The sequence below is a fragment of the Eucalyptus grandis genome, chromosome 2 (assembly GCF_016545825.1).
Source record: "Eucalyptus grandis isolate ANBG69807.140 chromosome 2, ASM1654582v1, whole genome shotgun sequence".
NCBI lineage: Eukaryota > Viridiplantae > Streptophyta > Magnoliopsida > Myrtales > Myrtaceae > Eucalyptus > Eucalyptus grandis.
In genome coordinates this window covers 47178895-47191091 of record NC_052613.1, presented here as the reverse complement: position 1 = coordinate 47191091, position 12197 = coordinate 47178895, and the positions used below count along the sequence as shown (strand labels likewise).

Below are 12197 nucleotides of genomic sequence, written 5' to 3'. Positions count from 1 at the left end.
GGCGAGAGGCAAGCGAACGATGAGTGGGAGTGGGGGGAGCCGTGAGCAATGAGCGAGAGCGGGGCGAGCATCGAGTGTTGCTCACGAAGAGTTTTTCTAAATTTCTAATTAGGGCTTTATTCTTTCGGATTTACTTGGCAAAGATAGAAGAGAACAAAGAGGATAGAACAAGGAGGAGGAGGACTCGTTAACGCGTTAAGTTAGGGTTATAGACTTTAGAATAGATAAAAGAATAATATACATAACTTATTAAATATATAATATCTATAGTGTTGGTCCAAATTGGACTAATCATAAACTCTGGGACCGATGATCAACCGACATAGTGCAAAGTTCAAGGTATCAGGACAAGAACCGATCTAGTCCCCCTAGGAGCTAAACTAGGACCGACAAGGTTGGGCCGAGCCAAGGCAATCCTGGACCGATGCTCATCCCTAATACTATTCTATGGGAAGAAAGTCTATCAGGTAAAATCAGCAAACCTTTATGAGACATGAAACAGTAATTTGAAAGGTCTACATGATACACCTTTAATTTTGAGGAACCACGAACTTCATTTTACATCTCGGTCGAATCATTGCTCTCGAAACCCCAGTTAAGTTGGTTGCTCGTCGGCTGATGCCTTTCCAGGATCATTGGAAGAAATGCTTCGCTCTTTCTCGTGATCCGCATGCGCTTAACGCGTCCGATGAACTCCCTGTTACATCAATCGACAAAGATGTTAGAACGTTCGATGCATATTTCCAGCAATTTCCAACAACTGGAGAACTATAACAGAGAGTAAGAGCTGAGAAGAGTGTATCAGCGCACGAGACAAGATGACTCACATCCATGGAACATCACCCACAGTACTCCAATTCTCTTCCCTATCCTTATAGTGCAAGGTGTACTCGGACTCGGGCTCGGACAATCTCAACCCATATGCGCACTGTCCACCTGAAACAGAAGATCAAATACTCTGATTATTCGATGAGATCGTGCCGAAGCAACAAAAATTCGGGAAGCTCCGAGAAAGTTCGTTGTGGCCAACCAAACATGTCTTCCAATTGAAGTGCCAAACTGCAGTAACTGCTGTGATCAAGCATGCACAGTTTTCTACCGACGACTAATCCATCCATGGTGACTTTGACATATATCGATCGCTCTTCGCTCTGAACCCCCTCTGCCTCCTCATCATAGTAGGCGTCCTGGAGAATTTTCGAGCATGGGTTTTTCGAGTTTGAGTATTGCAACTGGTTCAATTGCTGCCAATCAAATAGCTCGCCGCACCCATGTGTGGTCATTGCTGCTGAGCAGGAAGATTTGGGTTTATCATTTCTCTTCTCACTCACTGATGGCAAAACGAGAGTAATACAGAGCCAGAACGCCTGAACTCGATTTAGTTTTGAAAAGGTCACCATATATGACCATAAGCACGTGAAAATGGGTTCAGGACGATGCGTCGGCTCAATCCAGGCCAACATCTAAGCCCTGTTTGATAATATGGAGATTCTAAGTGCGAATCTGCTTGGATCTCCCCGAGTTGGAGATTCATGCCAGTTTTCTTTTGCTTAAGATAATGTACCAGAAAGTGAACTAAATCAATGCATCGTTATCCATTATATCCTACTACTTAACACGAGGAAAAACGGTAGCAACTACAACCATCTCAGAATTCATTTCCCTAGTTAAAGATTAACCTATACATGATGCAGATTCTGGTGATTGCATTGCATTAATATTGTAATTAAGTTTCTATGTTATCTTCTCATTTTCTCATCTTCGTCAGTAACATCACTAAAGTCCCTGGACGGCTTCTTCCTATGTGGGCTAGAACCTCAACGGCACAACGCGTTAATACAACACCAGAATTTCTGGGTTAGATTATGAGAAAACTAATGATCAGAGAAAAGCATAAAAATACAGAAAGCGATTAACAAGCTTAAACATACAATCGCCAGATGGATCATCGCATGAATCAGACTGCAGAGTTCTCAGGCTAAGACCCAGATCGATCATTCGGCTACCCTTCTTGTCTTGATAATACATCGAGTGAGAACTTGAGGGGTTGAAAACAAAACCAGCAGGTGCATTTCGATCCATGATTTGTGTACTAACAAGAACTGCTCACGTTACGGGGCATCGGTATCAAATCCTATTTATATTGTCCAGCACTGCTCCTGGGAGTAATATGGCCACAAATGATGCAGGAACTGTAAAGTGGAGCTTAGGGACACATGGAAGACAAGAAAAAGTTGACCCATGACATATTATTGAATGGTGTTTTGTCTTCTCCCGCTCCTCCCAAGTTACGTGCCAAAAAAGCAAGAGAGAGGAAGAAAAAGCCAAGAAAAAACAGGGGATGGCCAAAGTGATCTTAAGTAGAAGTCGGTTCGGATACTGTAACCTCTTATTGGGACAACCACTCAATTCTTTTCAGCTTGAAATTGAATTGCTAGTGAGGAAACAGAAACTGGCTCTTCAGGATAGAGGGACTCGAATTAATTGACATAATATGTCGCATCCAAGTAGGCGCTTTCCACTTCGTTCTTTTATCGGAGGAGAATACCCATCAAGCGTCCGGAAAGAATAGACCAATCGAATTATGCTATGGCAGATTGCTCTTGCTCGAGCCTGGAAAGATCGTGTTGCAAACCTTAAAACTTCTGTTCTGGCCGAAGGGAAAGCCCAAGGCACCTGTACATAAGAGCTCAACAAATCCGACGACGAGCGACAACAACTGCGTGTTGTTTCTGGCATTCGTATAATAAGTATTGTGCAAACAATTCACAGGTTTTCTGAGTTCTCCCGCGAGTTAAAGACAGCGACGATATAATTTTGTTAAGGGCGTGTTCACCAGATTTCACCGTTTAAAGTCATCGCTCGGAGACAGCAAAACCCAGTCCCATTTCTGCCTGCCCATCGAGAAGAGACGTCTTCTGAATGACCATGAAGAGCCACAAAAGGTCTAAAACTGAACAAGATAAAAGATTTTCACGTCTCTGCTCGAACGCTCCACCCAAATTCGCGAAACCAATTTCAGGTCAAGTTTTAGCCAGTACAGGAGTTCCGCTCCAACAGTCCAAGTTCATGGCCATACCATGTATCCTCGGACTTTATACTGTAAATAGTCACCTATGGTTCCATACTCTTGGTCCGCTGTTTATTCTACAAAAATTGGAAACTCTGAGGCAAAGTAACTTTTACAATGAAGATGTGTTACATCCATCATTTGATCCAGCAGATGCCATGGATCCAATGAACTGTAGATCCAGAATCTATCATTGATATGATCCAATTAACCTCAGATTGCCAAAGAATATTGTGCTATGTTAAACATACCATCAGCACTCATTAAAACTTGGATCTGATCTTTCAAAGAAACAAAACAACTTCTCGTTTTGCTCAGAGAAGATGATATAAAGTTAAGAACATTCAGAAGAACCACCCATATACACAAAAAGCATTTGAAGTTGATTGTTCAGACTAATGCAGTGATGATAGCATGAAGCGATATTAGATTAACCATCTGAAATTTGTAAACCACCCGAAAATCCAATGGCACATAAAAATTATCAGTCTAATGCAAGAGAGGATACGAGGTCACTTAAGAATCAGAGAAAAGGTAAAAATACTTTCTTACATGGTGTCATGCACTGACAAGTGACAAACAAACATTATTCTACGAGTACATGACGAGCTAACCAGAGTAGAAACCTTAGCATACCAAAATCTATATGTGTAGACAGATGTCTCTCCACACACACCAACTAATAATCGAACAACTGTCATTTGGCCATGAAGAAACTTGTTATTTCTTACTTTGCATTAAAATTACAGTCAGCATAAAAGTTGTTGTGTTTGAAAGAGACTATTATATATTAAGGCATCCTTTTGAATGGAGAAATCAAGAGTAAACATACCCTTAACTGAGTCATCAATCTATAAGTAACAATAAAATTTCAGTGAAATCAATTATGGCTTTTAAATAGTTGCATTATTTCCTTTCAGCACAATCGCAACCATCTGGCCACAAAAAGTGCAATTGCAGATAGGAATGGATAATGTCAACAATGACAATCATATTCTGTTCATGACATGACAAAGGACAAATGAAGGCAGGGCTCACAAACCACAAGCCTTTATCTGGAAAAAAATTGACAATACCCAGTTCGTGAAAAAGAGAACATGCCACCCCCTGGCAGAAGATAATCAATCACTGCCTATTGATCATAGAGCTGATGACTTCTACCCAGAAGAGAAAAAAAAAAAAAAAAAAGAGAGAAACACACACTAACTTTGTGCTGCATTATATGTAGAAAAATGAACATCAATTGACAATCTGCAAGATGCTTATGAATCGATTATTAGTTTTTAAAAAACATTAACAAACAGTATACCAACATTGCCTGCTCAGGTCAACAAAACAAATTTCTTCCATCTTTCTCTGTTACTGTCTGCAACCAAATGAAGTTATTTCCTAAGGCTTGGCTCTTGTTCCAAGCTTCACAGCCCTTAAAAGAGTTGATGTCAACAGACTGTTATATCTATCTCCAGCCAAGACTAAAGAGTGAATTACATCTTTGATTAAGAGGGAGGAGAAGATGGAGACAACTTGCCAGCTAAAAGAGGCCAATGCGAAAACACCAAGATCATGGGGATGATGTATATGCATTGTGCTATAAGAGATGAAATTATCGAATCACGGTTATAATCTCATGGTACTTTAATGCTAAGTTATCTTAATTCAAAGGATATCCACAAGAACCATTATAATTTTCAAGCATTAAGACTATAATATTGAGATAGACAACATGCACACATAGATTGAAAAATACTGTACAGATGCGATGACTATACATATAAACTGTAAACCCCCCATAGTACAACTCAAGTTTAGCAGTTTGCACAATATGCTCTTTCGACCAACTTCATCACTCATGATGATATCAGACTATAAGACATACAAAGGACACAGAAGAATTCATCTCCTCATTACCAATATCAAAAATATATAAAAGACGACAAAGGAGCAGAGAGTAGGGCAGATCATTTAAGAATACACAACAAACCCATTCCACCAAGGCAAGTGGACTAGAATGGCTTTGACACTTGCATCTGCTGCCTGATCTGGTCACTAGCGTGCTGAGTCGAACCTTCTGAAAACATCAAGTTATTGGATCCCACGGTTGGCTGATAATGAGAATACATCATCGGTACCATGGGTTGACCACCGTACTTCCACGCAGTGGTGGGATCCGCATATTCAGAACCATAAGTGGCTGGAGCCACAAATGACCGAGATTGATGATGAACTTGAGAGTAACCAGCAAACTGTTGGTGAGGTTTAGCAACTGAAGAATCTCTTACAAGGTTATGAGGCATTTGTGGTTGGCTAGAAGGTACAGCTGCAGCAGTGGAAGCTTCACTTATATTAGGTTGCTGCATAGCCACATCATGCCCTGCTCTGACATAGTACACTGAAACTGCTGATTTGGCTGAGTGTGATAATATTGGCAATTTTGATGTGAAGGAGGATATTGAGAATAATAGGCAGTTAATTGAGCCGCTCCAGTGGATTGAAGGGGAATAAAATTCGAAGCAGCTTGTACAAATTGCTGCTGTGGCAGTGGTGGATGGTGTTCAGGCTGTCGTTGATCAGATTGAGAGGGAAACGAGTGATGGGCATCAGCAATTTGTTGTCTTAAATGAACCTGACTGATCAGATCAGATGTATTGACCTTTTGATCGTCCTGATTAGAAGGGTTCCTTTTGGTTGCAGGAGGCATTTGTGCAATCAACTCTTGATAATTTACAGGATTTGGGAAGAACACCGTGTTTGTCCAATTACTCTCGCTGCAAAGTTAATACAAGCAAGAATTAAGCAAGCAGAAATTCAAGAAACAAACTGAAAGTGCTGCCAATTAAACATGATATAACAAGAGAAGGCTCTACGCTACATCAAAATCTCTAAAGAAATGCAATTATCCGATTTTACCGCTTCTACTTCTACAATATGCAGATTCTATTATATTTCCAAAACAGCAAACGGTTCAAATTCATTGACCTTCTAGTCTAGCTTTTATTCCACATTTTTTCCTACATTTATTAATCATTTTTCTCCAAAATCAAGTAGTAACTAGCAAGCATACAGAGATATTAGCGAAAAGCAGCAAGAACAAACTTAGAAGCAATATTAGGCGATTTTCTCAGTACCTAGATAGCGAATCGGACAAAGGCGAATTTAGTCCACTACTTTGCTGCGACTTCAGAAGTACATTCTGCGGTACCGACTGCAGCTGAGGCTGCTGCATCCCCAACTTCTGAGAATTCACCGGCGTACCATGGTCCGATCTCTCGTCATCAGAGAAAACGCGGTGCATGCAATCGGCGTAAGTTGCAGGCGTTAGAGGCGCTGAACTTGATACGGAACCATTGTCTTGCTTTGGGCCAACGCCAAATCCAACCCCCATAAGCGCAAACTGCTCCTCAATCCCCAACTTCTCATCCCGCGCCACCTCCGACTCTGATTGGACCCGTATCGGCGGCGAATTAACCACAGAGTGCGACGATGCAGTGGAGGAGGAACCGAAAGACGACGACGTCGCCAGCATCGGCGAATCCGGAACGGATTGCACCTCCTGCGGTTGCTTCGCCGTCTTCTCCAATCCGGACTCACCATCATCAAGCCCTAACAAGCAATTGACCAGAGCAGAATCCGAGAACCCCTTGTTCGGCCCAGCGGCACCGGCGCCATTCAAAGCGTCCACGAACCAGTGCTCCGACGTCCCGGAGGCCTCGAGGAGGCGGCCGATCGACCGCGACGACTCCGGCGCCGCCGACGGCGACGGGAAGAGGAAGAGCCTGGTGCGGGGGTGCTTGAGGGAGGAGCTCACCGACTCCTCGATCATGTTGTCGAGGTCCTCGTCGGTGGACACGGTGACGAGGGCGTCGAGGTCCTCGTTGGGGAGCTGGTACTTGAGGACGAAGGGGCGGCCGTCGAGCAGCGTCTTGGCGAGGTGGGACGTGAGCGAGGCGAGGGAGGACAGCTGGCGGTCGCCGACGACGACGATCCGGGTGTCGCCGCCGACGTAGCAGAGGGCCTTGTCGTGCGGGCGGGGGACGATGTGGCCGCCGTAGCTGCACATGAGCCGCAGCTTCGGCGCGAGCGAGTGCGCCCCGCCGGCCGCCGCCGCAGCCGCCGCCGCCGATGGCGACTCCATCTCGTCGCGCGGCGTTTCCGAGACGCTCAAAAGCGGAGAGAGAGAGAGAGAGAGAGAGAGAGGGAGAGGGGGTGGGATGGTCTTATAGCTTCGCCATAGCTGGCTGGGGCTCCTTGCTCTTTTTTTCAGGTTCGATTCAAGATTTTCTTTTTCTTTTTCCTTTTCTTTTTGGGTAATTTATTTCCATTTTCCGGCAATTAAAAAATCGGTCCACTATTTTCTGGGCGGTGGGAAAGTAATAAATTATGGGTGGATGCTGAAATAAATAATTTTTTATTTTCGTCAGGATAATAGTCTAAATTTAAGTTTTGACTCAGCAGTGGGGTTGGGCACAGTGGAAGAAAAGGGGGCCTTGGCAGTTAAATACAACGGGTGAGGAGAAAACGGTTGGCGGTCAACAGGCTTTCGACGCTTGACAGCTTGTCCCGCTGATTGGCTCCAGTTGGCGCGCTTTTGCCAGGTGTGGCCCACTCTGCGGGGACCACTTCCGTTATTTTGGGGATTTTCTTCCTTTTTCTCTCTCTCTCTCTCTTTTTTCTCCTTTTTTTCAGCAAACTTAATTAATTATGATACGGAATTAATTCGACGTGGGATTATGATGATAATTGATGCGCATCCCTTGTATAGAAGTTGCCTGATTATGAAAATAACTAAAAAGAGCTACGGCCAACTAATTCTCCTGATATGCCTCTCTATTTCTTATTTTTACTTGACCTCTTTAAATATCGCCAGAGTCGAATATCATGATGGAAACTAGACGTTTCTATCAGATTTTTTTTTTTTTTTTTTTTTGGTGCTGGAAGAACCGCTCGGGCCGACAGCCGTAAACCCTCATGATGAAACCACTAGACGTCACGCTTTCACCATATCGTATTTATTTACGAGGTCCAAGCCCTATCTATGCCACCTTGGTCGGTGGTTTTCTATCAGATTTATTTATGATGCATCGGTGGGCTTTGACATGACCCTTACGCAACACATAATTGCATAAGTTGGAGTACGGCATTTGGGGTGAGTATGGTTTAGTTTGACCGATTTAACACCTGGCCCAGGGCCAAGTGACTAACCCGTATAGTATTGATCCCTCAATTTTTAAACGAGGAGAAATCCTATTGAGCATGGGACCGAGGACCAAACTGACTCTATGGATCCGGTCTCGTTTGTGGATTAACTCATGACCAACCAATAAATTTTTATCTCATTTTTTGTATTCCCGAAAAGATAAACTTACTATTTGAAATTACGTATCCAAGAATGTAGCGTTGATCAACCAAACTATAAACACCACTATCTATCTAAAATAAATTGTAGATAACCTAACAATATAATTCCCCAGAGCCCAACTAGCGCTATTTTGTAAATTTCTATTTGAAAGGAAAGAAAAATTACAATGAAAAATATAAAAGGCCAAAAGTAACATGAGCTTAAGTCATGCACCTTCATCCAATATTCATCACAACAATTCTACAATTTAAAGGGAATTTCAAGGCAAAACTCTAAAAAACTTTGTCGCAATGGAGCAAGAAGGTTTGAGGAATATAATTTTCTACACATTATTTTTTTCTTTCAATCAAAGAAGTGAATCCCTATCCAATAATTTATGAATGATTAGAAGAAATCTACCATTACTTAGAAAGTACCACTTTTCAAATATAGAATTCTACACCAAATCCACACTACTAACGCTCCATGAAAAGAATTGTGGATATCATATGTAAAACAAAATTAAGCATTCAAGTTCCAATATTAATGAGTGGCACTAATGACTTGAAGCAACCATTGAGAATGGTTCTTTTTAGGTTGATGTGATGTTGATTGACCTTTTGCGGCCTATGATTTTCAAAGTAATAGGGCGAGCAGTGAGCGACATGCGAGAGCGGGGCAAGGAGCGACATGCAAGAGTGGGGCGAGCTACAAGCAACAAGCGGGAGCAGGGCGAGCATTGAGTGTTACTCATGAAGAGGGTTTCTAAATTTCTAATTAGGGCTTTAATCTTTCGTATTTACAAAGTAAATCCGAAAGGCGAGCAGCAAACAACATGTGAGAGCAAGGTGAGCGGCGAGCAAGTGACGTGCAAGAGCAGGGCGAGCCATGAGCAACGAGCGGGAGCAAGGCAAGCGTGGGTGTTGCTCAAGAAGAGGGTTTCTAAACTTCTAATTATATCTTTTATCTTTCGGATTTACTTGGCAAAGATAAAGAAGAAAGAAGAGGATAGAATAGAATGCTGGAGGAGAAGGACTCATGAACTCCATTAAAGTTAAGTTGGAGTTATAGACTTTAGAATGATAAAATAATATTATATAAAACGTATTAAATATATAACATGTATAATATATAATATTTAACGGGTTGGACCAACCCTAAATTCCTAGAACCAAGGACTAACCTATTTCTCCTAAAAACCAAACCAAAATCGATAGGATTGGGTTAGTCCAAGGTTGGTCTAAGGTCAATCCTAGATCAATGCTCACTCCTATCCAACATGAACTAAATCATCCATAAGTTACTCAACCTGTTCATGACAAGAAGACATACATGTTAATGCAAATTGACTTGCTTAACTCAAATTAGGATACTTGTCATCAAGTTTATAGGGTCGTTGCATGGTGCAATATGTCTCGTGACATTAGCTTCAACCAGATTTTTCTTAGAGACCGATTACTGAAGGCAATTCTCAAAAATATATTACATGTGAGCAGGTAACTAAAGTTGTAAGATGAACTTGAATTTGTCTAAGGAAATTCTCGAAAGAGAGGCCAAATTCGAGCCCGCCATCCATCTTCCCTAAAAAAAACTTGAACTAATGAGTTATAGGCTGAATGAAATATATTAACTACTTCACATCTCTGACGTTGGGCTTTTTGACACAACTAGCATATATATCTCAACAATACAGATGACAAATGCACATCGTTATATAGGTTCAAAATATAATTTTTGAGTAGTCCCTATTTTTCACTAACCTACGTAGATGATACACGACCAATTTGCCTTCGATAACTAATCAAGTGCAAACATGCGGTCGAACAGGTGATAAAAAGTTGGTTAGAGCGAACGCTAGGTGACATATTGTCGATTTTAAAAATTCGAGGGCACGTTACAAGATATCGAACCGTGAGGGCAACTTGCCACGATCACAAAAACTCGGGAGGTGAAGTTCTCCATTTGCCATTGTGGCTCTATGTTGCTGCAACTTATGCCCTCTGCCATTCTCGTCTACTTCAAGACCTTGGTTCTGCTCACTGCGAATATTTATCATTACTTCGGGCTGCGGTCCCCCTGCAACTCCATGCACTAATCTCACCATACAAATAGGTCTTGCAACAACCCTACTACTTACCGCTTCGTCTAGTCGACCGCCAAAGGGACCGCCATGAGCATTGAGCAGTAGCACCATCACCTGGAAGCCGTTTGGCCTGTGCAGCTGAAGTTCATGTTTCAATGCAAAAACAAGATTCACTTGCAAACTAAATGATTTAATAAATAACTTCCCAAAAAATAAATCTCATATTGCTTACAAAAAATGAATGAACGAAATATATTCTCATCATTTACGACAATGTTTAGACATGAATTGTTATCGACAATGAATACATTTTTCATTAGTTAATTATTTCAAGCGATAATAAAAATTTTAATAAGATATTTTCAAAAACATTCATTTTTTTTTAAGCTAAACAAACTAAACATGGATGCATTTGTTTCACGAAATACTTAAAATTTAAAAAAGAATTTTCCGAAAAAATGATTGTTTTATAAAAATGAATGAATGAAAAATATTTTTATCGCCCACAAAAATAATTAGGTATAAACTGTTGTCAACAATGAAAGCATTTTTTATTAACAATTTTTTTAAGTGATATAACCAATCATTTTTCTGCTTTAGTCTCGTGTCGCTTAGAAGTGTTATGCCATGCCCAGGTCATGCCTATGTGTATCCATACTTCATTTATATTTGCTTGAATCTATATATAATTATATGGGAAGATTCGAAACATCATCCTTAAGTTATCATCTCAATACCACTTTGTGTGCTTTACTTTCCAAAATGCATCTCCACACACCTATTTGGGGAAAGTGTTAGAAAAGCCTTTGATCTATTATATTGATACTAATTTAATCATAAAACTTTTATTAATGCTAATTTGATTCTAAATATTTTGATCTAATGCCAATTAAGTTCTTTCGGTTAATTTTGGTCTAATATTACTAACATAGACATTGGTCGACAAAAGCGTTGACTTAAACAACTTTTAATAATAATTTAATATTTTTTTGGTTATTTACTTATTCCATTCTATTCTTTTTCCTTTTTTATTCCTTCATCTTCCTCTGGCTGATCACCGGACCTCGATGAGGCTGGCCAAAGGCTAGCAAGGTCCAACAATTGGTTAGAGGAAGAGGAAGGAAAAAAGATTAAAAAGGAAAAAGAAAATAAGTAAATAAATTTGCAAAAAAAATTATTAAAATAATATTAAAAGTTATTCATGTTAACACTGATCGTATCACATAAATCGATCGGCATTCATGTTAGTATTATTTAGCTAAAATTTGTTGGAATGATTGAATTGGCACAAAGTCAAAAATCTATGACTAAATTGGTATTAATAAAATGTTTAAAATTTTTCTGACACTTTTCCCCCACCTATTTCTATACTTAGTTGCTAGTTCCGAAAACAAGAAAAGTTGGTCACGTAAGTTTATCAATCAAATTGCTAATTCCTTCTCTCAAATACTCGTGCTACTTTTCTGAGTTGAATAGATGCACTTTCCAAATCTCGACCTAGCCGTCGTCTCAACTGCTTCCATCATGTTCGTCCACCATTCAACTTGCCATCTCTCTCCCTCAATCACACGGCCGACCAAGAAAATTATGACCCCCTTATTGAGGTCGCCGTCGTCAAGCTTCCTAGAGTTTACGGGGCCACGCTTTTAGGGGAATTAGAGGATTGCAATTCTTCCTTAGGGGCCATTTTGATATTTTTCCGCCATGAA

At 40.7% G+C, this 12197-nt stretch overlaps 2 protein-coding genes across 3 annotated transcripts; both read right to left on the bottom strand.

The window, feature by feature from the left end:
- Positions 1-310: 310 nt before the first annotated feature.
- LOC104433157 (auxin-responsive protein IAA32) lies at positions 311-2505 on the bottom strand. 2 transcript variants are annotated; one of them, XM_010045811.3, is made up of 4 exons: positions 1932-2505; positions 1031-1288; positions 828-936; positions 311-697 (listed from the first exon to the last, which is right to left on the bottom strand). In XM_010045811.3, exons 1-4 carry the CDS (start codon positions 2080-2082, stop codon positions 559-561), a joined length of 657 nt encoding a protein of 218 aa, XP_010044113.2. In that variant the 5' UTR covers positions 2083-2505; the 3' UTR covers positions 311-558. The 2 variants fall into 2 exon arrangements, with proteins under 2 accessions (XP_010044113.2, XP_010044114.2); XM_010045812.3 differs by having other exon boundaries at positions 1031-1285.
- A 2247-nt stretch (positions 2506-4752) lies between these two features.
- On the bottom strand, positions 4753-7258 carry LOC104433156 (hypothetical protein). The gene is made up of 2 exons (XM_010045810.3): positions 6196-7258; positions 4753-5835 (listed from the first exon to the last, which is right to left on the bottom strand). Exons 1-2 carry the CDS (start codon positions 7200-7202, stop codon positions 5409-5411), a joined length of 1434 nt encoding a protein of 477 aa, XP_010044112.2. The 5' UTR covers positions 7203-7258; the 3' UTR covers positions 4753-5408.
- Between the last annotated feature and the right edge of the window lie 4939 nt (positions 7259-12197).